Genomic DNA, 26,187 nt, shown 5'->3' on the forward strand with positions numbered 1-26,187 from the left:
CTTTTCCCTGTCCTTCTCTCTAGAAATTCTTTCCCATATCTTATTTTTCTCACTCCTGAGTCACTTTGTGGTTTTTTATCAACATATTTTTCAACCCCCAACCCTTTCCTCATTTTCTCCAACACAACCTCAGGTAAAAACTTGACCTTTCCTCATTTCTTGGTTAAAATTTTTAATGGTTTTATTTATGAGTGTGACGAGTCGGGGAAAGGTTATTCATGGAGCCCTTAACACGTAATACAAGGAGAATGGATTGAGATTTTATGAAGTAAAAAATGTAGGCCATCTTTGTTGGTTCATCTAGTAGTAGTGACACTAACTTGGTATCGTCATCTTCAAGTTTCGCTAAGATCTTCACGGAGCATCCCGCGAGCTCTTTTAATGAAGAGGTCTTGAGTTTTAATTCGATATACCTCGACGGAGATTGGGTGGATGCTTTATGAGTCGTCTTGGAGTTGTCCAACATTAATAATGAGGTTAGAATTATCTTGGAACCTTGAATACTAGGAGAAAAAGTTTTCACCATTTGTCCGAGTCATTTCCCATGGAGTCTTCTTTGGGGGGATATGGCTTAGGGATGATCTCTTTATGGTAGATGTTTTGTAGAATCCACTCTCGCCTCATGTTCAATGGGGGTAAGGCATTACAAATATTTTCGCGCATGCTCGAAGGCTACTCTTTCAGGAATTGGTATTGTATTCTAATGCATTCTTTCTCTGCCCATCCCCGACTTTCCAACTTTTCGCTCATTCTCGTTCCTTTTTCTCTTCTCAGCATTGATCTCCTATCCTTTTACGTATCATTCCTCTTTAGACATGATCTCTTAGGACGATGATTTCTGAGTCAAGGACTCATATAAATGCCTTGCCTTAAGACCACCCTAGAAATCCCCTACAAACATATCCTGGTTCAAATGGGAGACCTTGATGGTTTCTTTATTAAAGCGGGCCAGATGACTCGAAATAGCCCCAACGGGCTTTAAAAAGGCTCGTGGTGGAAACTTTTCCATGTTTGCTGGCTAAGAACTGATGGACCGCCTTCCTCGTAAGATCTTGGTAGTTAGTTATGGAGAACCTCGAAGGCTCATGTACTAATAGAGGGTTGGTTCTTTTAACATTCCTGCCACCAGTTTACATTTGAGCGAGTCGGTCCCGCCAATAATGGCCATCTGTGTGGTGATAGTTTTGACGTGTTATTCACCCTTGTTTTTGGTAAACAATCGCTAGTCCTCCAAATTCAATACTTCGGTTACTCGCAACATCAACTAGATTGATCTTAGGACATATGTGTATAGTGCTTTGTTTTGGGTGTTTCTGGATACTAAGGTATTTAATAAATTTAAAGGCAATGCGAATAAATGTAAAGTTTTGTTGGTAATGATAAATGACAAAGAATGATAAATTTGACTGGAAAGTAAAGGTTTCAAATGGAAATATAAAGGAAATGGAAATGACTTTGAATGCGAATAAACTCTTTTAGAAATTAAAACTGTGTTTCAAACGTACATTTCTCAAAGACTCCTTTTTCTATACGCTTAGATGCTTTCAGTAATTTGAGTATAGTACAATATTGAACACACGAAAATCTAGTTACTAAACCCCTATTTATACTAATTCGACTACAATGGTCTTCTCATCATATGATGACATGTTTTCGTCTGCATGCGCTTCATCTCTTGCAAGTCTTCACGCGCCCTTCTCAAGGAACAGATAAGACTAAAATACCGTTATTGGCCTATTTCGAAATCCGCCACCTCGAACTCTAAGTCTGGTTAATTTAAAATAGTTCTAAGTCCCAAATAGAACATAAACTTATCAGCGTGCTTGGCTCTTCGCCAAAATATCTTGTCGAAAACATCATCATGCTTTGTTGAAGGTACAAAATAAATCATTTGTTTTCTTAATACCTTTTCCTTAGTGAGCATCGAACTTGCCGCTAACACGTGCTCCTTGGGATCACTTTACCATCAAACACCGTCAAAGAAGGTGATCTAAAATTATTTGGGAACTGGGTCTCCCAAATGTTCCATGCCAAGGGTTATGGATCCACAAGTTCTTCTTCTTTATTCCCTGCTGATGGTGGTTGTTGTTGAAGGTCACAAAAATTGTCTTATAATGTCTCGTTCTTACAACAGAGTTCCTCCATAACAATGAAATTTCTTCTATGGCGGCCTTGCTGCCTTGATTGTTTGTGCTAGTGACCACCCTCACCATTAAAAGATGGTAAGGTAAATGCTCAAAAGGCTGTGTGGTCGAGGAAAGTTTCAATGGGCTCCATGGTGGGCATCAAATGTACACGTAGAGTACATTAATTAATAACTCCACCAACATGGAGCCAGTAAGAGTCATAGTTGAATGTCTGGGTGAATTGTGAAAGTCTTTTCTCTATGATGTTACTTTCCTTATATAATGGTTTTAACTTGTCTTGTAGGAAGGTCTAATTGAGGTTATTTAATATGATTAGTTCTATAAATCACCCGTCTTAATGATGATTGAGAATCAATATTTGATGGACAATATTCTCGTATTTGCTATCCTCAATTAATTATAAATGCTCTCTTAATCACACATATGGATCAGAGATAAACCCGTGCCAAAGTTAGATTGTTATATCCTACTCGACCTGCTAGTACATCCAAATTGTTTATGCCACCCTAGCTCATTCGCTTAGACAGGCGAGCAACTCCTCGTTCGAGTTCACAAGCCAGCCCAACCCAACCCAATAAATTATCTAAAACGTATAAATATTGATTGGTTGTCAAATGTTAATGCTAATGTGTTCTTAGTATATGCATTAAAAGTTAGATATATAAAATTTATTTTTAAACTTGCACATGACTTTATTAAATACTTAAACGTTATTTTTTATATATTTTTTAACATAAATTTTTATTCGTAAACTTTTTAAAATATATTCTTAGAACACAAATTAGTTTGACCCTTAAATATAAAAAACAGATTTAAAAAAAATAATAATGTAAAGACGATGTTGCTACCAAGAGTGATGAGAAGGCATTATTATGCTAATACTACGTGGTCTCTTATTTGAATGGAACACAAAAAATGATAAATAAATACATAATTATAGTTCAGTTGCGTTTGAGTAACTTCTTCTACCTCGCTGTTCTCAATTTCAACTACTCTTTTTTTCCCCTCCTTATCTCTCAACTACTTTATCCCTTTCATCAAAATTCAAAATCCCAATTCATTTTTTGACCTAATTTCATGAAATTCACCAATCCCTATTTCCTTAGGTGAGATTCAAATCCACACTCGCGGTTTGAATTTGAATTGATTGATGTCTGGTTCTTCCGATGAAGAGATCTCAAACGGTAATCGCGACGGTTACCAACGAGGAGGAAGTGACGGCGATGACGACGAAGATGAAGAAGAGGATCGAAAGAAGAAGAAGAATCGTGCGAGAGTTGATTTTGGTTTTGGAAAGAGGTTGGTACTTCGTCAATTTACCAAAGCGAAGAATCAAATTCGGAGAGTTAGAAGCAGAAAGGCTCTTCTTTCGGCTTCGTCGTCGTTGACTGCGGGGTCTTCGAGGAATTTGAATGTGAGTAGTAGAGGTAAGGTGGTGATTGTTCATGGTGATGATTTTGGTAGTAGTAGTGGTAGTGCTGCTCGGAGTGGGTTTGGTTGTAAGTTTTGTTTTTCGCGTCCTAGTGTAATGGAAAATTCTGATGGGTCTCCTAGTAGTGATCCTAATGATCCGAAGTTTACTCATTCTATGATGAGGAGTTTGATAGAAAACAATGATTTTTGTTCCAAAGAATGCAATCCCCATATTGAATTATTAAATGATTGATTTGTGCTGTTGGAGAGTCTTTCTATTCAATTCCTTTATCAATGAAGTGTTGATTTTGTTTTCTTGTGCTGTTTGGGATTATCTCTTTATTAGAAGGTAGATGGAATTTGTTTGAATGGTTATTGGATTTGTTCTGTGCTGCCTCATTTTGAAACTCAGTGGCATTGTGGCTCTGAACAGATTGCGGTGTATGGATTGGATGTTAAGTGAAAATTGTAGAGTTGAGAGGTCCAATAAGTTTGGTGGCGTTTTTTGTTTAGAGCACTGGGGTCCAATAAGTTGTGGACAAGGCTGTTGTAGCCATTGAGTGGTTACATATTATGAATGGGTCTTATAGATAACAGAGGGCTGCTTGCAGTGTGAAATAGGTTGATGAAATTTGGATTCCTTGACATTCAGGAACCTCTACTTACTGCTTGCAGTGTGAAATAGGTTGATGAAATTTGGATTCCTTGACATTCAGGAACCTTTACTTGTACTCAACCGGGAAGCCGGGTTTGTACATATTAAAGAGAAATTTTTTGAATCATGCTATATTCATAATCTATTTGTTATAAGTTTTAAATTTATTTATTCATGTATATGTGTTTTTCATTGATAGTCGTTTAAAACACTGTTTTTAATACTGTTGTCCAGTTGGATTCTTGTATACATGTGTTTGGTGATATTTGGCAATGCCTTCCATACTTCAGTCTTCATATATTTATAAAGGTTTAGGTTTTAGAAAACTTAGGAAACATTCTGTATTGCAAAGTTGGGTCATAGGTTGGTTTGGCATATTTTAGTTGTTTTTTGTTTTTAATATATTTTGTAGATTTATTTTCACATATTTTTTGGTTGACTGATATAGCATCAAGAGGTTCTGGTGATTGGTGTTAACTATACACAATCAGTAATCTATCCTTTTTTTTTTCTTCCAATTGTTTGTATTATGATTATCCATAAATGTTGAACTCTCAAATTATTTTGAATGATAGATTCCAATGTCAAGGGATATACAGTGTAAGCCTGTCTAATTCATGGTTTCAATTCATATAAATGTGTGTCCAGTTTCACTCCTACAAGAGATGGTATAGTAATATTAACTTGATAGGGAGGACATTTCCAATTATTTCAAGTGATTTCAAATTTTAAGATGGTTATTCCAAACTTTCTCTACCACTTTAGTGTATAACTTTTTCACTTCATCTTAAGAAAATTTACATAGTTATATTGGCAAAGTATTATAATGCCCTGATTTATCTAGCCAAAAGCAAGTTTATAGCAGTTTTCTGCCATTTTCAGGCAGACGAATCCTATCATTTTCTTTTGATTGTGCAGCTGCCTCTGCTATTTGCTTAAAGCGACGATGGCTAGGCTTTATGCTTGTCATCTAGTGGCTCCTGTGTGAATAGTAAGTCCACCATACACATCTCAGGAAATTACCATATTCATGTGGTCCTCTAACCTATAGAAATGCTAAGGATTATTGGAAAGATTTATTGTTCTTTAACTTCCATATCATTTGAAAGCACCACACCCTTTCCCTTATTTATGATGTCTGTTTTGATCATTTCAGATATATTTTTTCTTCTTAATTTCTTCCTGTTATCCCTTTAATTACATGGTTAATATGTTCTAGATGAGACACAGAATGTGCGAAAATTGGGTGAAGATGGGGTGGAAATAGAAGAAGAAACATGGTTTGTTTCCATATTTCTGAAGCTACTTGAGAAATGTAATATTCAAAGAATTGTTACAAAAAGTTGTTTGATTTCTCTTTGTAATCTTTGTTTCTGATGTACTATTATATTTCATCAATAACTTTGTAAATTTGACTAAAAGAAGTAATGGTAGTATAAACTTTGCAAATTTGACCAAGAGAAAAGAGATAATGGCTTCTCTATCCAATCTATAGAGAATTTATACCTGTTAGATTTGTTTATCCCCATTCCCAAAACTTTTACTTTTGAATAGGAATATGGGAATCTAAGAAAACATAAGCTTTTTATTCCAATAGATGATTGCCAAGTGTGAATGCAGTGATTTAAAATCCGAGTACATAAAAGTCAACTTATAAAATATGTGCAAGACTTTTTGTCAAAAATTATCTAGAATTGTGAAAGCAATGTATTATGAGTCAAGTGTGACACTTTTCTCTTACATTATTTATTATTTTAAATATCAAGAAGCTTTTGTTACTTTTTTTTTCTTTCAAATGTCACTTGAAAATTACTCAATTGTAACATTGGAGTTTAATAATATTGGGAGGCCATGTTTTCGAGTCATGAATCAATATTCTTCAAATGTAATAGTCTGAGCCTTCATTTCTAAACTAGCTAAACTAGGCTAATACTGAAAACTGCATTAAGAAATATAGACCGTATGGATATAAGCAAAAATATTATCAATACGACTAAGTGTTTTGAAGATTGAAAGAATAATGAACTTAAGCAATGTCAAGAAGGTGTTGAACAAGGCATTGCAGGTAGGAATTTGGATATGTTTGTGTCATTTTTCCTAAATTGTGTAAGAATTATTATTTATTATATTTAATAAACAAATATTTAAAGTAATATTAGTAATTAAATTAAAAGTAATAGAATCAAATACTAGACTAACACTCATTGATATTCATTGTTATCTCTATACCGGTGGTGTCGGTGTGTTTGGTTTGGGGTAGACAGAGAGGAGAGGAGGGGAGGGAGGAGATAGAATGTGATTTTTTATATTTAAAAATTAATTACATTTACTAAAATATCTCTAATTTTATTTTAATATTTCAAAATTATTTAATTTTTGTGTTATTGTTCCTCTTTTGGATGATTTTTCCCCTCTTGTTTCTATCAATTTATTTTAATTACTCTGAACCTTAAATTTATTTTTCGTATTTTTAGGTACCTCTCTAAGGCTATCTTTTCTCTACAAAATGGGGATGCTTTTCTTACTGACAACAAAGATATCATTGATCACATCACTAGCTATTTTGAAGATCTTTTCAGCTCTAAAGGAGGCCTAGTACAGAACTATCATTTTGTTGAAGATGTGATTCCCAGGATTGTTAATGAGGGCACTAATAGAATGTTGAATATGCTTCCTTCCTCTTCAGAGATTAAGAATGATGTTTTCTCGTTGAACAAGGACGTGGCTCCAGGGCCAAATGGTTATGGAGCGTTTTTCTTTCAAACACACTAGGATATCATTCACAAAGAGGTGGAGTCTTCCACTTTACAATTCTTTAAGCAAAGCTGGTTGTTGCCCAATTTCAATGCTAATATTTTGGCCCTGCTGCCTAAAGTCAAGGGTGCCAACTCATTAGGACAATTTAGACCTATTGCAATGGCAAATTTCAAATTTATAATAATTACCAAGATTATGGCGGATCGGCTTGCTTCCATAATGCCTTCTTTAATTTCAGTAGAGCAAAGAGGTTTTATCAAAGATAGGCAAATTAAGAATTGCATCTGCCTGGCTTCAGAGGTGGCCAACATTCTTGACAAAAAGTCGTATGGTGGAAATAGAGCTTTGAAAATTGATGTCACTAAAGTCTTTGATACGTTGGAGTGGCCTTTTCTTTTGCATGTACTCAGAGCTTTTGGATTTAATGATACTTTTTGTCAGTGGATTGAAGTTATTCTCAACTCTGCTACCATGTCTGTTTCTGTCAATGGAGCCTTGCAAGGTTACTTTCAGTGCTCCCGTGGTGTACGGAAAAGTGATCCCTCATCACCCTTGCTATTTTGTCTTGCGGAAGATGTTTTGAGTAAACATATTTCCAAGCTGGTGGAGGATAATAAGTTACAAAAAATTCAGGCCTCTAGAGAAATCTGGATTCCCTCTTATTGTTTTTATGCTGATGACATTATGGTTTACTGCACTGGTAGGAAGAAAAACCTTCAGCACCTCAAGGAGATCTTCATCTCCTATGCTATCTATTCCGGGCAGCATGTTAGTGCTGGAAAGTCTACCATTTTTTGTGGGGCAATGTCACAGGATATGATGCAGGTTTTGGCCCAATCTATTGGTTTTTCAACAGGATCTCTGCCTTTCATGTACTTGGGTATCCCTATATTTAAAGGAAGGCCAAAAAAAATTCATTTTCAATCATTAGTTGATAAAATCAAGAATAAGTTGGCAGCTTGGAAGGCTATTCTTCTGTCTTATGCTGGGAGAGCTCAGCTTATTCGTTTTGTCCTTCATAGTATGTTGGTGTACTCCATCACCACACACTCTTTGCCTTCTTCCCTTATTAAAGAGTTGGAGGCTTGGTTTAGGAACTTTCTTTGGTCAAGGGATGTGTCCAAAAGGAAGCTTGTTCATGTTGCGTGGCATAAAGTCTGTAGGCCTGTCTCTGAGGGCGGTTTAAATATTCGATCTCTTGCTACTTTGAATGATGCTTCTAATCTGAAGCTCTGTTGGGATTTATTGCAGTCAAGTGATCCTCGGGCGATTATTCTTAGGGCTCGGGTTTTGAGAGGCAACAAATGTATTAACCACCATATTCACTCAAGCATTTGGAGTGGATTAAAGAATGAGTTTCAAATTGTGTTGGATAACTCTCAAATTCTGATTGGTAATGGGCTTAATACAAATTTTTGGTTAGACATTTGGTGTGGTTCACAGTGTTTGGCTGATGCTTGTAATATACCCGGTGCCTGGCATGCTTTTCTAAATGCAAATGCTGCGGCTTTCATCCAGAATCATCAATGGTCTATACCTCTGCAGGTTTTGGATTTCTGCCCGAATTTGTCATCTATTGTTCACATTGTTGTCTTACCGTCTGTCGATATTGAAGATCGTCGGGTCTGGTGTAAATCCACGGATGGTGATTTGTCCCTCAAGGAGGCTTATGCTTTTAAATACAAGAATCTTAATCCTCTTGATTGGACCAAAATTTTTTTGGTGTATCGACATTCCCCCAGCGAGATCGTTTGTTTCTTGGAGGCTTATGCATAATAAACTCCCCACGAACGAGAATCTCAAGCTGCATGGATGCTCTTTTCCTTCTACCTGCAGCATTTGCTTCCTTGTAAAAAAATCCACTTTCCATCTCTTTTTTTAATGCTCATTTGCTTTTAATCTCTGGAACTGGTTATCGCAGGTTATAAATTGCAGGATCAATATTGTTTGCGTTACGGATATTTAGAAGATTGTCAATCAGCGCTGGAGTCCTCAGTGTCGGGTGGTGGTTCAAGCTTTAGTCATTAATGTCATTCACACTATTTGGAGCTGCAGAAACAAAATACGTTTCCAGGATACTACCACTACTTGGAGAAGTGCTGTTACTCTTATCAAAGCACAGGCCCAGCTTTCGGGATCCTCAACCAATCTCACCTTCCACAATTCTGCTGATAACTTCCGAATTCTAAAGTTATTTGATGTTCCTATTCATCTCTCTCGCCCTATGCGGCTTAAGGAGATTTTTTGGAGCCCTCCTCTTGATTCTTGGGTGAAAGCTAATACAGATGGTGCTGCTGTCAATGTTAACTCTGCTTGTGGCGGTCTCTTTCGCAACAGCTCCAAAGATTTCATTTTTGGTTTTGCTGAGAACTTAGGTAATAACAATGCTTTTTTTTGCTGAAGTTTCTGGAGCCTTGAGAGCTATTGAGATTGCTCAACAGTATAATTGGAATCATTTGTGGCTGGAAACGGATTCTTCCCTAGTTGTCAAAGCTTTTAATAATCTTGCATCGATCCCTTGGTCTCTTCAAAATAGATGGTTTAATTGTCGGGCCTACATTAGGCAGATCCATTTTTTGATTACTCACGTGTATAGAGAAGCTAATTCGTGCGCCGACTTGTTGGCAAATGAAGGCCTTTTTGTAGATGGTTATCAGGCCTTCATTGATCTTCCGCAAAACCTAACGTCTAGCGTTTTGTCCAACAAGTTAGGCAAACCTAACTTTAGATTTACACACTTTTGAGCAAGGGTTTGCTTTGGCCCCCTCCTTTTTTGTAGCTTTTTTCTTTGATATATAATATTGGCCCTTTATAAAAAAATATTTAATATAAATTATAATTACTGTATTTTTGTATTTTCATAATTTTTTAATTTTTTAATTTTTAAATATATTATATTTTTTATATAAAATTTTAAACTATTCATTTTTTTAGTATAAATTATTTTACGTATTTGTTTTGTTAGATGGTTCATATTGATTTAAAAGTTTTTTTTTTTGAAATAAAAGCATTATATTTCAAAGAGAGAAGTTACAAGCAGTTATGGCCAGAGCCAATTACATAGGGACTAACTAATTACATTAGTAACATAGCAATTTTGCTTCTATAGATGGTATGTTTCCATCCTCTATAAGCAATAGCATCAACTATATTTTTTAATATTTCTATCACTATCTATAGTATAAGAATCTTTTTGAAATATGTAGTTGTTTCTTTGAGTCCATATAGCACAGATTGTTTCAGCTGCCACAACTTTGAAAAGTCGTTTTCTCCAACCCTTGCCATGAGTCCAAGTCTTGATCCAGTTGAGATTAATAATTCTTCCAGTTAAGTGCATCCAATTGCATATACCTGTCCATATAACAGTTGAGTATTTACAGTTGAAAAGAATGTGATCAAGAGTTTCAACTTCATGACCACATAGCTCGTATCTAGTATCTTGCAACAGTCCAAATTTGTAGAGTCTTTCTTTTGTCGCCATCCGGCCATGACAACATAACCACATAGATAGCTTTGCACGAGGCCTAGCTATGTTGTGAAACATTAAATGGTGCCAATCAGTAGCAGTGTTCTCTTGGATCAGGCAATGGTAGACTTGGGTCATAGAAAATTTCCTTTTGCTCACCATGTTGTCCTAGGTTTGAATAACAGTTTCAACATCATATTTCCTAGCTATCCGGCCATGACAGCATAACCACATAGCTAGCTTTGCACGAGGCCTAGCTATGTTGTGTCACATTAAATGGTGCCAATCAGTAGCAGTGTTCTCCTGGATCAGGCAGTTGTAGACTTGGGTCATAGAAAACTTCCTTTTGCTCACCATACTGTCCCAGGTTTGAATAACAGTTTCAACATCATATTTCCTTTTCATAATACTTCTCAATATCCAGGTGCAATTATCCTTAGCAGCTGCATTTAAAGTTTCTTGCCTTTTAAGGTAATAACAGTGGACCCACTTAACCCATGGGTTGTCCATTTTCATGCAAATGTTCCATAAACACTTAATTAGAGACACCTTGTTCCATAGCTCAAGATTGAATATATTCAGGCCTCCAAATTTGACAGGTCTACAAACCTTCTCCCAAGCCACATGGCTTTTCTTCTTTCCATTCCAAATGAAAGCCCTACAAATAGAGTTGATCTTTTGCAATACATTCTTAGGTAATTGGAAACAAGCCATCCAGTATTGAGCTATAGCCAGGCATATACTTTTGACAAGCAGAATTCGACCAGCACTACTAAGAAGTTTTGAGGACCAATGCCTAATCATAATGACAATTTTATCCACCATGGGCATGTAGTGATTAATAGTCAATTTTCTACTGGATAGAGGGACACCAAGGTACCTAATGGGAAGTTGTCCCATGTCAAATTCAGTAACTTATTGAATTCTTTGAACAATTATCTCATCCATACCACTATAGAACACTTTACACTTCTTGGGGTTGACAATAAGGCCAGTAGATTCAGAAAATTGATTAAAAGGAGTACATCATCTGCAAAAGATAAATGTGTAATGGCCAGTTTCTTGCATTTGCTGTGATGTTTGAAATCAGGGTTCTGCTGCATCAAGGTCATTTTTCTATTGAGATACTCCATCACGAGGATAAAGATCAAGGAGGATATGGCATCCCCTTGTCTTATCCCTCTCTTGGCCTGCAATTACTCAGTGAAGCTGCCATTCACATTGAACTTATAGTTGATAGTGCTAACAATTTTCAAAATCCAACCTATGAACTTTGGAGGGATTCCTACTTCTCTCATTACACACTCCATGGCTGTCCAGTCAACCATGTCATAGGCCTTTTGGAGGTCTAATTGCATCATACATTTTGGTGTCCCACCTTTCCTATTATAACCTTCCATATGTTCAAAAGCTAGAAGAATATGATTATGGATGACTTGGCCAGGTATGGAAGCTGCTTGGCTCTGATGCACAATATCTTTAAGAATGGGGCTCAACCTGTTTGTCATGATCTTGGACAACAAATTATAAAAAATAGTACATACTACAATAGGTCTGTAATCTTTCATAGCTATGGGGTTTTCAGTTTTAGGCACAAGTATAACAATAGTACTGTTGAAAGCCTCAAACAAGTTACCTTTCTAAAAAAACTCATGGACTGCTGCAACAACATCCTGCTTGATTATAGGCCAGCTGGATTTGAAGAATTTGGCACCATAGCCATCCATACTTGGGGCCTTAAGGTCTCCAAGTCCCTTTAAGGCCTTCAGGATTTCCTCCTCAGTAACCATAGTTGTTAGGGCTTCTCCTTGGGCATTAGTAACTTGAGGGCCAAGCCTCATGGCTTGAATGTCAACATGCTTCAGATAGTTTTCCTTTTTCCCATCAGATTTCCATAAAACAACCACTACGCCAAATTTGGCTTTTAGCAGCACCCCTACGAAAGCGCTTTTAGGAAAAGCGCTGGCATAGGCTTCGCTAAAGACAAAATTAAAAAACACGCTAAAAAAGCGCTCTAATAGTGGGGGGGTATGAAAGCGCTTTTAAGAAGCGCTCTGGTAGGGGGGGGGGGGGTTATGAGAGCGCTTTTCAAAAGCGCTCTGGTAGGGGGGGGGGGGTACGAAAGCGCTTTACAAAAGCGCTCTGGTAGGTGGGGGGAACGTGGGGGGAACGAAAGCGCTTTTCAAAAGCGCTCTGGTAGGGGTGTTTAATGAGAGCGCTTTTTGTCAAAAGCGCTGGTATAGCCCAGGCTATGAGAGCGCTTTCCAGAAGCGCTTTAGTAGCCTTATTACTAAAATTAAAACCAAAAACACGCTTCTACTGTTTCTCACTTTCTCTCTTTCTTTTTCTCTCTGCACGCGAACCAGAAACCCCACCCCTCACCGTCGTCGGTCCTCCGTCAACCTTATCGGTCCTCCGTCAACCTTATCGGTCCTCCGTCCACCACCATCGCGCGAACTTCTTCTCCTCCGTCCACCACCATCGTTTCGTCTCCGTCTCTTCTCCTCTGGTAGCAACTTGCTTTGCGCCACCCAGGTATCACACTTCTCATAGCTTTTAACAAAACCCTAGATGTATCAATGTATCCTTGTGATTCTGAATTTGATGGAATGCTCTTTTCTTAAGGCCTTTGATATATATATATATACATAATATTTCTGTTAGCAATTGCCTAGTTCCAGAAACGTGTGATTTTAGGTGATAGGGTTTGTTCCAGAAACTTCTAAGTGATAGGGTTTTGAGTTCTGTTGAACTGTGAAATGGTGGCTGTTGGATTGTTTGGGGTCTGCTTGTATGGTTTTCACAAAATATAAATTTAACCTCTTCTTATCTTTTGAGTTCTGTTCCATAGAGAGGCTCTTATTCTTAATTTGTGGTCTCCATTTATGTCCTTAGCCTCTTCTTATCTTAGTACAATTGAAATTGTGAGTCTCTTGTTATCTTAGTAGAATTGAAATTGTGAGTAAAGTTTCTTGACTGTTGTATAAGATAGTGGAGGAGGTGCAATATTTCTCTACCAATGATGATATATGTAGTGGATTTTGAGGCATGTCGGTATATACATACGTGTAAAGGTATATAACTAGCTAGTGGCATAACCGATGCCCATCATATATTTGGGCATAAAACTGAATATAAATTAAATGATATAAAAATGAATATATAATAGTATCAGTATGAACATAATTAAAAATGAAACATCTCATGAAACAGAGACCAGCACTAAAACCATACCATTCCCTCCATATGCCATAAAACTCACATTACAGACAGTTTTTCATTCATTAGAATTCACATGAAGTTATCCTACAATATTTCTCAATTTAGTGAAAAGGTAGTTACTACGAAGTTTCTAAGAAATAGCGCAGTTTCTAACTGTTTCTTTTGGGTCAAGCTTGTACAATATAAGTTTCTTTGTAGAAATGAATTTAAGAGCTTGTTAAGATTTAAATTCTTCAGCGTCTTTGATCTGTAGTGAGTCTTATACTTTGCATTTGATCAGTTGATAAGTATGAATTTTGTCAAGCAAACATTTTGCTTGTTAAGTCCAAATGATGTTGGGAAACTGCGCAAGGGCTTTGAGTGATATAACTATCATATTTATTATTATTAACAATGAAAGAAATTTTATGAAAATCCCATCTGATGGCAGCAGCTACAAGAGTTTTTTACTTGAGTATTTCTTGAATTAGAGGAAAATGTTAGGTTATTTCCATTGAGGGAACTATTTGATGAATACATATCTGGAAGTTTGAGATGGACAGTACTGCACCAAACAGTATTATGCATATATATAAACTATATAATATATAATATATATTATATATTATATACTTTTATTTATATATAATAACAACAACAATAACCCTAGCTAGTACATACATAGCTATATAGATTTTGGAATTTGATAAAATATATATTATATACTTTTATTTATATATAATAACTCTATGATATATATGTTGTGTGTGTATGAGATTGAGAGTGATGGTATATATTGTACAATAAATTGGCTTGTTCAAGGATGCCAAGTACTGTAAAGTATGAGAATGACAGCACATAGAGAAATTAAATAATAAATAATATATAATAATAGTAATAATATATACCTTATGAGAGTTGAATTAATGAGGAAGAGAGAAGGTAAAGAATGAAACAAGAGTGAGTTAATGTATATAGACAAGGATGATTCATAAGGTTTGCTTTTGAGCAAAAAGTTTTATAGCTTCGTGTTAGTAGTGGTGTATTTAATTAACTGCATCGTGTGTCTTGTGTTAGTAGTGTTAGTAGTGGTGTATATATCATATATGGTTAATTGTTGTTATTATCTTGACGATAAATTGTTTAAATTATTTATACTAACACACTATGCGTACGTTTTTTTGCAGAGGACTTTTGAGATACCAGATGAACGTAAAAGCTACATACTTAGTTTGGCCGGCAAGAGATATAGAGGGTGGAAAATTTTTTTGACAAACACCTATCTTAAGGATAAAGATGGAAAATTTCTTGAAGATGCACCGGGACGGCCAACAAAGTATGCGACCTTCATTGATGAAGCAGATTGGGCTGAGTTTGTAAAGCAAAGAGATGAAGCTTTTCAGAAAAAGAGTGCCACGAATAGGGAGAGAGCATCCAAACCCGCGTATCCATACAAAAAAGGGCGTTTGGGATATGCACGCTTAGAGGATAAAATTGTAAGTAAATAGAAATTCGATTTAATTAATTGTCTACATGTGCATGTTTTAATTGACGATTTTATCGTTTGTGTCAATGCATAGTTGGAGGAGACTAAAAGTGAGGAAGCTTCACTTCCTGTACATGTGTTGTGGAAGGAAGCTCGTGTGGGCAAGAATCACGCTGTCGATCCCGATGTTCAGAGAGTTTATACTGAATGTGTAAGTATAATACTGTGTCTTTAATTAAATCAAATGTTTTTTAATATATAAATGACTTTTTATCTCCACTAATAATTATTTAAATGTAAATGAATTACAGGAGACCTTGTCGCAATCGGCATCCACCGGTGAGGAGAGCGTACTTAGTAGAGTACTAGATGCTCCCGAGTATCCCGGTCGGGTGAGGGGTAAGGGTCATGGTGTGACTCCAACCTCTTTTTATAAGAGTTCTAGGAGAAGATCAAATCTTACCAATGAAGAAGTGTTGCAAAAGTTGCAGGAATTGCAAGCACAGGTCTCTGAATTGCAAAGAGATAAAGATATGTATATGAGAGAAAAGTGCAACACTTCATCGGTGAGAGAAACTAGTGATAAGGCTAGTATCAACTATCAAAAGAAATTTCCCGAGGTAATTATAAGTTTTTTCCTTACAAACTGTTCTATTTTATTAATGATAATGACTTTATATTTACTTTTGGTTTAGGGCATTTCATCTTGCCAACTATACTTATCGGAACCGAATTATCGACTAGTTGGCAAGGGAAAAGTGCACAACACTTCGGGAGATTTACTTCACCACAGACCGCTCCCGGATGGACACCTGAAAGTATCGGTGGATGTTGTATTAGATCGTGATGCGATTCTACCGGTACCTGACATGGTCTCAGAGACGACATTGCTGCGAGATGCAATAGGATCGTTTGTTGCATGGCCCTCGGAGCTCATTACCATTAGTGATGAGGTAAATTGAAAACGATTATGAATCATTTAGTTTTCGAATGTCAATTCTAAACCGTTTATTAATTATGTTTTACATTTTATTTTTAGACTGCTCCTATAAAACCCGCAATTAAGGGTAAAGGGATTTTACAGGAGGAGGAGTCTGTTGCATCGCTAAAAGAGGTACATTTAAAGTGTTAATATATAATCTGAATCAAAATATGCATGATTTTATATTTTACCTAACTTATATGATTTTTAGGCATCCGCTCGGGAGTCACAACAAGTGACGCAGCAGGTTCGTAGCGTACCACCCAGTGGTCCTCCGAAGCAAGCGGCAAGAAAAGGCGGTGCTTTTGTGCCTCGATACCGGGCGACACTCGCAACAATGGTTGATATGTCCGATATGAAGGATGGTGCTTTACGGGAAATCGATATGGATGAAAGTGTCTTCGGTATTGAGTTCAAGTCACATATTACAATTGAAGACTTGCAAGAGATTTTTAACCATGATCAACTAGGCGTCAGTAATATGCAATCATACATCCGGTAATATTCACTCATCCGATATATTATTTAATTAGTCCCACAATATAATTTATTTACACTTTTCAATGAAAAGAATCTAATGTTTATTATGTTTTTATTTAAGGTTGTTGTATGACAGAGTGTTGCGCGGGACTGCATTGTCTAACAGATTCCGGTTCGTGTCTTCCGCCCATTGCAGCGGAATGGAAATTGTTTCGGATCCGGAATCTGTTAGACAGCGCTTAGTCGATAGATTCATGTCCACCGGCAATACAGAATGTCTGCATCTTTGGGCGTATAATACCCGACCAGTAGGGTTAGTTTCTCATTCTTTATTCATCTAATCTCTGTTTCTTTAGTGTATAGCAATATTTTCATATAACCTATTGTTTTAATTTATAGAGCACACTGGTTGCTGCTTGCTATCAACCCGATAAGGGAAGTCGTGTATTATCTGAATTCGGTAAAGGGTGAATGGACCAATTATCCGGCCATGAAGGAAATCGTTGATTTGTAAGTGGGATCGTTCTAAATATATATTCGTGTATATTTATATATTTACTTATTTGTGGGATTGATCTAAACATATGCTTTTATATATTTGTTAATTAGATCAATACAAGTATTCCGTAGTCAACGGGACGCACAGGTATCCCGGACTAAATCAAACAACATCACCTGGATCGAAGTGCAGGTACATTACTTTTCACAAATTTGCTTATAATATTTATGCTACTTGGTAAAACAAGACAACTTATATAGAATCTTATTTGTTTTTCTATGTAGTGTCCGCTACAGCGTAACAGTTCAGACTGCGGATACTTTGTATTGAGGTTTATGAAAGAAATCATTCAGGCGAATCAATTAGAGATTCCTCCCACGGTATAAAGTTATAACTTAAGATAATTTCATATAATTTATTACATTTACCTAAATATATTATTCATATTATGTTTTTGTTTTATAGTACCTTGACGAATTCCGTGCTGCTGGGTACTCGAAGCTAAAGTTAGAAGAAATCAAAGAGGAATTGTGTCAATTTTATATTAAGCTATTTTTCATGCAGATTTGAACTATAATATTGTTGATTTTGTAATGATGTATATATATAATTTTGTAATGATGTATATATATAATTTTGGATATTATAATGGTATATATTAGTATATATATTGTCTTACTGATGGCTGAAATAATATAGTCGAAAATATATTACAGGTCGAAAATATATTACAGGTCGAAAATATTACAGGTCGAAAACATTACAGGTCGACTGGGAGGATTAAATTATAGGCTGCACATAAAAATACCTCATTTAGCAACTACAGCGCTTCTAAAAAGCGCTCTTAAAGGTCCACATACTAGAGCGCTTCTTAGTAAAAGCGCTGGCAAAGACCAGTAAAAAAGCAAAAAAAATTAAAAAATTACGCAGCATACAAAAGCGCTTTTGGAAAAGCGCTCTGGTAGGCCCCCCTATGAGAGCGCTTTTTCTGGAAAAAGCGCTCTCATAGGGGGGCCTACCAGAGCGCTTTTCCAAAAGCGCTTTTGTATGCTGCGTAATTTTTTAATTTTTTTTGCTTTTTTACTGGTCTTTGCCAGCGCTTTTACTAAGAAGCGCTCTTAAAGGGGGGTCTACCAGAGCGCTTTTTCCAGGAAAGCGCTCTTATAGGGGGTCCTACCAGAGCGCTTTTTCCAGGAAAGCGCTCTTAAAGGGGGGGGTCTACCAGAGCGCTTTTAAAAGCGCTTTCGTAGCCTACGCCAGCGCTGGCTTTGGCAGCGCTTTAAAGCGCTGTTAAAGGCCAAAAAAAGCGCTGTGAAAGCCCTTGTACGGCGTAGTGAACATAACCTCCTTCTGAATATCATGTTGCTCAGTTATAATAATACCATCCTCCTGATGCAACAGACTTATGTTTTTGTTCATATTTTTCTTCTTAAGAGTGGCATAGTAGTAGGCTGTATTTTCATCTCCCAATCTCAGCCAGTCAACTTTTGTTTTTTGAATAAGACTTTTTTCCTCAATGTCATTCAGGTAGATAACTTTTTAAGTACATTCCTTAACTCTAGCAATACAAGAACTGCTTGATCTGTGATTATTAAGGTCTAAATGAGCCTGCTCAAGATTAAGTCTAGCCGGAATCAATTGATTCTTTAACCCAGCCAGAGGTTTACTAAGGTTAGTGAGCACAGGTTTCAATCTCTGCAATTTATTCCAGAGTACAAACATAGGAGATCCTTTAATTGGTTTATTCCAGCTCTCTCTAACAGCCTCCTCATAACCTGCTATATCAGTGATACAATTAAAGAATTGGAATCTCTTAGAGTACCTCTTCTTAGCAACCTTAGGAATCACATGCAGTAAAGCATGGTCAGAAACTCCTGGAGAAAGGTGAGTAAGAGTCAGGTCCATATATTCTTTAAGCCATGTAGTATTACACAACATTCTGTCAATCCTAGAATGGATGGTGCCCTCAACATGTCTATTGCACTAAGTATAGTACCCTCCCAGGCTATCCATCTCACTAAGATCAGCTTTGTGCATCATGTCTTGCATATCTTTATACTCGTGTTCCAGAACCAGTCTGCCCCCTATTCTGTCTTGAGCTTGAGCCACATTATTATAATCTCCAATAGCACACCAAGGATTAGTTTGATTGGGATTAAGGATGAGAAAATACTTCCAGAGTTTTTTCCTTTTCTCAAGCTGATAATGGCCATATATAGCAGCGAGCCAGTACATGAAAGAACTCTGACTATTATGTACAGCACAGTGAATAAATTGGTCAGATTAGATAACCTCTTTTATATCAACTGTTCCCTCATCCCAAGTAATCCAAATTCTTCCATTACTGTGGTACTGATAGTTATCTATGTATTTCTCATAAAGCTTCAACTTGTTCCTAATACTCCTAGCTTTATCACTTTTAACTCGAGTTTCAATAAGAATCACAATGCCTGGTTTCAAATTGTGGAGACGGGAACTAATCTCCTTGAGCTTACCAAGTTTATTAAGTCCCCTTACATTCAAGGAGACTAACATGGGCCCCTATCTAAGGTCACTATGAGGTCATTCAAAGCCTCAAGTGCCTCAAAACCATTTTCACAGTTAATGCTAGGAGTATTTTCAGTCAGAATTTGTTTACCTCTGTCTCTTGTTGTAGTAACTTGTGTCCAGACTCCATCAGATTCTTCATTCACTGTCTCTTGTTTCTTTTCTTCAGTCACAAGCACTACTGGATCTGGTGGCTTAGCCTTAGGTTTTCATTGCTTAGTAACCTCAACTTTACATTGGTGCCCAACATGTTGACATTTAGTACAGAATGGAGGCTTCCACTCGTACTCAACCTTTTGCATCAGTTTTCTGCCTTCACAGTCTTTGATGGCTACTTCCTTAGTCAGTTCCTTGGTGATATCAATCTCCACTAAGATTCTGGCATAAGATATCCTCAATTTGTTTGCCGTACATTCATTCGTTACCAGAGGAACACCTATGGCACTACCAATCTTGCTCAAGCTGTTTGCTCCCCATAGATGCAAAGGTAGTTGAGGAAGTGTGATCCATAGGGGTAGGGTATGTAACATATCTCTCTTAAAATTAAAGTCTGGTCCCCATTCTTTCAGCATCAGAGGAATATTTCGGAAAAAATACGGACCTTTCATAAGAACTACATCCATGTCGTCGTGAGAATTGAATCAGAGGATGAAATATCCATCATCATGATAGTACATTTCTGGCAATTTTACAAAATTCCACGCCAGCTTTCACTGTATGCATACTAAGGTATTCTCCCATAGCGTACATAACAAGCGTCGTTTCATAATACCTGATCTCATCCACAATGTCGTCTTCGTCAATTTCAATCTCCACTGTTCCATTCGCCATACTCGAAGTTACGTAATGCATCGATAAGCCTTTGGACGGATTACGATTCTCCGATAGCACATCCACCCAAAGTTTCTGGTCCTCAATCTTGTTCTTGTTGCCTTCATTGCATTCAGTTGTTTTCTTCGTTGTTAGGGTTTCTTCAGTCTTCTTTTCCCCAATTTCACTATTACACGCAGTAGCGGAATCGTGATTTGCCTCAGTTACCGGAGGAGTTGGAGTCCCCTTCACCGACGGTGTTGGTGGTGAAGGTGAGCTCGTCGGTGGCGGTGATACCACACGTGGTGGCCTTCCCTGTCCCCGCTTCGCTTTCGCTCCCGTCCCCATCAATTATGATAAACGTTATTTTTTTATTAATGAATTTTGTCAAAAAAAAATCTTGATTTAAAAGTTGTTATTAGCACAAAGTTTAATTTGTGAGACTTTGGATTTGAATCAAATATATTCAATTTTTTAACTTTTTATCAATCAGTATTGAAAATTTTATTATCAAAAAAATACTTATGAATTTTCATACTTTGAATATCATATATGTTGAAGGCGACGATGAAGAAGAATATGTTGAAGGTGAAGTTGAATCTAATGTTAAAGGTGAAAGATGGGGTTGAAAATGAAAATCACGGTGAAAATAATGAATATATAGTGATGATTGTACATAAGATGAGAATGATTCTAAGAAGAATTGGGGTTGGCTATAGCTTTCTAGAAGAAAATTTTACTTCATATCCCATTAAGTATTCTTCTATCTATAATTAAAATACCCTTAAATAAGTAGTTGATGTTTGAAAAAAAATTATAAATTACCTTTTAAATAAAAAGTTATATATTTTGAAAGACTTTAATTATGGAATCCGGTAACATAAAAAACAAAAACAAGTATACTCAACACAAAACAACTATTACATACACTCCTGCACGTGTTGTTTTATAAAATACATCATTTTAGCCACTATTTTAACTGTAGCCACTATTTTAACTGTTGGTTAAAGTCTTAAATTTTGAAAAAAAAATTAAATCACCGGAACACTTTAATAAAATTGTCTGTTGAAATAGGTTTAAATTTCTAAAATTTTGCATTGAGAAGGAATTGAACCCAAGTTATCATGCATACATGAGTAACAACTTACCACTACATTACCTTACATTTCATGTTTGTATTCTCATTCAAATCTATTATTAAGATAAAATGCTGAATAATAATAATAATAATTAGTATTATTATTATTATATTAATAATAATTAGTATTATTATATTAAATAATAATAATTATTATGATTATTATAATTACTTTTTTTTTGGAATAAAGATAATATTATTACCAAAAACAGTGAAATACAACCGATCAGAAGATCCAAGTAATGCATTATGCATCCAATCTCCTAATCATCTCCATTAAGGAGAGATACTCATTGTTTCAACATTAACATGATTCCTAATAGATTTATGAAAACTACTTCTAATAAGAATATCATGAGTGATTGTCTTCCAAATTTGAGGATCCACATGAGCATGATTGAATATCACATCATTGCGATGCCTCCAAATACCATATACACTTTCAGCAATTGCAATTTTCAGCATATCCCTCTGCCAACCTTTCCTCCTAGTTTCAACAATCAACCATAATCTCTCTTGTGTCCAGCCCATAGGATTTCTGTCATATCCAGTGTTTTAAAAACCGGACCGAACCGGCCGGTCGAACCGGGAACCGGCCAGGTAACCGGTCTGGTTCAATAGGTAGATCGGAAATGTCATTGAACCGGTGTGAACCGGTCAAAACCGGTTTAAACCGCTAAAACCGGGAAAACCGGTGGTTTTTGTGAACCGGCGGTTTAAATGCATTTTTAATTTTTTTAATTTTTTTTTTATTTTAAAAAATTTAAAAAACATCGTTTTGACTATTTTAATTAAAAATTCAAATAAAAATTAAAATAAATAAAATAAAATAATAAAAAATTGTTACAGATGCGGTTGATTTTGTTACAGATGATTTTGATATTGAAGAAGGAGATCCCAACATAAACAATTTTTCTTTTATTGAAATTAAATTTAGTAGATATGAAATTATTTTGTTATAAATTACTCAATTAAATTATGTTGTGATTAAACTTTTGTTTGCAATTATATTTTATAATTATGTACTATTTTATTGTGTGTGATACCTATGTGTAAAATTTGAATTTAAATTATGAACTTGTGAATTTTTCTATAATATGATATTTTCAAAAAATTTAATTGCTAGTTATATTTTGTAGAGAATGAATCATCCGGTTCGACAGATTTTATACCTATATAATTTTGTTATAACGACCGATTTATTCAACCGAGTTATCCGGTTTAACCCGGTTTAGTCATGCGGTTCGACCAGTGACCCAGTGGTTCGACCAATAAACCAGTGACCCAGTACCCTCACCGGTTTGATGTCCGGTCCGGTTTTTAAAACACTGGTCATATCCAATGTTCTATAACACTCTGCTCCAGATTTGTTTGGTTATATGGAATTCAAACAACAAATGGTGAAGAGTTTATTTTTCCTTGCAGAAGATACAACCCGCATCAATTACACTCCCATGCTTTAGCAATCTGTCCTTGGTATTCAAATGACCCAGTAAACTCAGCCAAAGGATGAACCTGGTCCGAGGCTTTGCATAATTCTGATAAAGCATATGTTTCCAAGGCACTAGCCCTCTATCTCCACGAAGCTCCTTATAAACACTTGCAGCCCTGTATCTCCCAGTTTGGAGAACAATTGCCCTAGCATCAGTTTCTTTGATTTTGTCCCTGCATTTAAAAATATTAGCCAAAATCCAAGAACAGTTTTTGCACTGCCAATCCATTGTTATAATAATAATAATAATTATTATTATTATTATTGTTATAATAATAGTAATAATTAGAATAACAATTATAAAAATAATAACAATTATTATAATTAGAATAATAATAATAATAACTATTATAATTATTATAATTAGAATAATAATAATAATAATTATTATTATTATTATTATTATTCTTATTATAATAATTATATTTATTATTATAATAATAATAATTATAATTATAATTATAATAACAATTGTTTTTATTATTTTTATTAAAATTATAATTATTATCATAATAATTATAATTATTATTATTATTATTATTATTATCTTAATAATAATAATAATTATTATTATCTTAATAATATTATTAATAATAATAACTTTAATAATAATAATAATAATAATAATAGTAATTATAATTATTATTATTATAATTATTATAATAAATATTATTGTTATAGTTATTTTTATTATTATTATTATTAGGATAATAATTATAATAATAATAATAATTATTATTCTTATTATAATTATAATTATAATTATTATTAGAATAATAATAATAATTATAATGATATTAATAATAATTATTATTATTATAATTATAATTATAATCATAGTAATTATAATTATAATAACAATAATTATAATTATAATAATAATAGATTATAATTACTATTTTTTTTGAAGCAAATAAAATATATATTACTATCAAAAAACAGTTTATGTACACAAGTTGATCCAAAGATCCAAACCTCCAAAACAACCAAAAAACCTATAACAGCAAATGAGCTATATGTTTCCTATTCTTGTGGTGTTGCCATCCTCTATAAACTATACAATCTATAATGCTATACACAATATCAGTGTGACTAATGGGCCCAAAAATCACAGCATTTCTTTTGTGCCATATACCATATAGAGTCTCAGTGAAAGCCATCTTTAAAAGGCTAGCTTTCCACCCCTTTTTTGCAGTGAAAGCCATCACCCATTTCAACTCTTCATCCCAAGGCAGGGGCAGGTGAATCACCTTGATCCATACAAGAATACGTTTCCAAACATCATAGGTATACCTGCAGGCAAAAAACAAATGTGCAATAGTTTCCTCTTCATCATGACAGAAACTACACTTACTATCACGAATCATAGTAATTTTTTTCAGTCTATGTTTTGTCGCCAACCTTCCATGACATATAAGCCAAGTTGTGAATACTGCCCTGGGTCTAGCAGCATTTCTGCAGCATATGCCTTTCCAATCCACTGTTGGTCTCTATTTGTCAGCAATTCATAAACTGCATTCATCCTAAATTTCTTATGTGCAAGCATACTATCCCACAAGTTTTGGATGTTCAGCACCTGGTCCCTAAATTCAAGGATTCTTTTCACAATCCAAGAGCTATCCTTAACCACCTGATCAATCATCACATCCTTCCCTTTTAGGTAAACCATATGTACCCACTTTACCCACATATTATCCGATTTTTTGCATAAATTCCAGAGACACTTTAGCAAAGTTATCTTATTCCATATGACCAAGTTAATGATACCTTGCCCGTTCTGACTTTTGGGACTGCACACAGTACTCCACGCCACAGGACTTTTTCTACTTTCAGTGGTGTCACCAGTCCACACAAAAGTCCTACAGAGTTGATCAATTTTATGGATCAAATTGGGGCAGAGGCAAGCACTGCATCCAATATTATGTGATTGCTAGTATTATGCTCTTGACCAATGAGATCCTGCCAGCGTAGCTCAAGAGCTTTGTAGTCCAATGCTTCATCCTATAGGTGATTTTATCAATCAAGGGCAAGTAGTGGTGTAGACTGAGTCTTTTGCTTGTGATTGGTACACCTAGGTATTTCATGGGCAGTTTCCCTTCTTCAAAGTCTGTGATTCTACACAACTGGTTTTGCGTGTCTCTATCCATGCCTCCACATAAAACTTTGCATTTTCTAGAGTTTATCACAAGACCAGTAGATTTAGAGAAGACTTGTACAGTATTCATCAGCATTTGGACAGAATTCACATCCCATCGACTGAATAGCAGGATATCATCAGCAAAAATGAGGTTTGTTAGTCCAACATTCTTGCATTTGGCATGGAATTTAAATTCAGGCTTGCTATGCATTTTCACCAGCAACCTATTTAGGTATTCCATCATAACAACAAAAAGCAAGGGGGAGATGGGGTCCCCTTGCCTCAAACCTCTTCTAGCCTGCATAATCTCAGTGGTGTTCCCATTTATATTAAACTCATATGTCACATTAGTCACTGCTACTTTAATCCACTTTATAAATAGATTAGGCATACCTATTTCTTGCAGTACTTTCTTCAGTGCATACTAGTCTACCATATCGTACGCCTTTTGGAGATCCAGCTAGAGCATGCATCTTGGTGCCCCCCTTTCTACTGTATCCTCTTAACAGTTCAAAAGCCAGCATGATGTGATTATGGATAACTTGGCCTGGGATGAATGCAGCCTGGTTGACATTGATGATGCTAGGCAAAACTCTTCCCAATCTTCTAGTCATAACTTTTGATATCAGCTTATACACAGTGGTGCATCCGGCTATAGGCCTGTAATCCTTGGCATGTTTGGCCTCAGCATGCTTTGGGATCAAAGTCACAATGGTTCTATTGAAGTCCTTGAGGATTTCCCCATGAGTGAAGAACTCTCTTACAACATCTACAACATCATGCTTAACAATGGGCCAGCATGATTTGAAAAATCTGGCACCATAGCCATCAATTCCAGGAGATTTCTGATCACCTATGTCCTTGAGAGCTTCTTCAATCTCTGTATCAGTCACCTGCCCAACCAGCATAGTACTCTGCTCATTATCAATTTGTCTGCCATTTCTCATGGCCTCAACATCAATATGAGTGATACTATC

At 35.7% G+C, this 26,187-nt stretch overlaps 4 protein-coding genes across 4 annotated transcripts; 2 read left to right on the forward strand and 2 right to left on the reverse strand.

The window, feature by feature from the left end:
* Positions 1-3,083: 3,083 nt before the first annotated feature.
* Positions 3,084-5,775, forward strand: LOC131612758 (uncharacterized). Its single transcript, XM_058884507.1, has 2 exons — positions 3,084-5,206; positions 5,435-5,775. Exon 1 carries the CDS (start codon positions 3,298-3,300, stop codon positions 3,811-3,813), a length of 516 nt encoding a protein of 171 aa, XP_058740490.1. The 5' UTR covers positions 3,084-3,297; the 3' UTR covers positions 3,814-5,206; positions 5,435-5,775.
* Positions 5,776-7,167: 1,392 nt separating this feature from the next.
* LOC131614988 (uncharacterized) lies at positions 7,168-9,716 on the forward strand. The gene is made up of 3 exons (XM_058886512.1): positions 7,168-8,721; positions 9,047-9,293; positions 9,376-9,716. The coding sequence occupies exons 1-3, from the start codon at positions 7,168-7,170 to the stop codon at positions 9,714-9,716; spliced, it is 2,142 nt and encodes a 713-aa protein (XP_058742495.1).
* Positions 9,717-10,114: 398 nt separating this feature from the next.
* Positions 10,115-10,600, reverse strand: LOC131614989 (uncharacterized). Its single transcript, XM_058886513.1, has one exon. It carries the CDS (start codon positions 10,598-10,600, stop codon positions 10,115-10,117), a length of 486 nt encoding a protein of 161 aa, XP_058742496.1.
* An 8,025-nt stretch (positions 10,601-18,625) lies between these two features.
* LOC131614990 (uncharacterized) lies at positions 18,626-20,256 on the reverse strand. The gene is made up of 5 exons (XM_058886514.1): positions 19,927-20,256; positions 19,620-19,833; positions 19,379-19,536; positions 19,083-19,285; positions 18,626-19,034 (listed from the first exon to the last, which is right to left on the reverse strand). Exons 1-5 carry the CDS (start codon positions 20,254-20,256, stop codon positions 18,626-18,628), a joined length of 1,314 nt encoding a protein of 437 aa, XP_058742497.1.
* Positions 20,257-26,187: the final 5,931 nt, after the last annotated feature.

Source organism: Vicia villosa, linkage group LG6, assembly GCF_029867415.1.
Source record: "Vicia villosa cultivar HV-30 ecotype Madison, WI linkage group LG6, Vvil1.0, whole genome shotgun sequence".
Lineage (NCBI taxonomy): Eukaryota > Viridiplantae > Streptophyta > Magnoliopsida > Fabales > Fabaceae > Vicia > Vicia villosa.

Excerpts from the sequence above, each read along its gene's own strand:
- LOC131614988 (XM_058886512.1), top strand. The coding sequence starts at position 7,168 with ATGGCGGATCGGCTTGCTTCCATAATGCCTTCTTTAATTTCAGTAGAG. Across the intron at positions 8,722-9,046 it reads GACATTCCCCCAGCGAGATC|GATACTACCACTACTTGGAG; the intron begins GTTTGTTTCTTG and ends ATACGTTTCCAG. Across the intron at positions 9,294-9,375 it reads TGTTAACTCTGCTTGTGGCG|TTTCTGGAGCCTTGAGAGCT; the intron begins GTCTCTTTCGCA and ends TTTTTGCTGAAG.
- LOC131612758 (XM_058884507.1), top strand. The coding sequence starts at position 3,298 with ATGTCTGGTTCTTCCGATGAAGAGATCTCAAACGGTAATCGCGACGGT.
- LOC131614989 (XM_058886513.1), bottom strand. The coding sequence starts at position 10,600 with ATGGTGAGCAAAAGGAAATTTTCTATGACCCAAGTCTACCATTGCCTG.
- LOC131614990 (XM_058886514.1), bottom strand. The coding sequence starts at position 20,256 with ATGGATGTAGTTCTTATGAAAGGTCCGTATTTTTTCCGAAATATTCCT. Across the intron at positions 19,834-19,926 it reads GCAGAAAACTGATGCAAAAG|GCTAAGCCACCAGATCCAGT; the intron begins GTTGAGTACGAG and ends TGAAAACCTAAG. Across the intron at positions 19,286-19,378 it reads GAACAGTTGATATAAAAGAG|CTTGAGAAAAGGAAAAAACT; the intron begins GTTATCTAATCT and ends GGCCATTATCAG.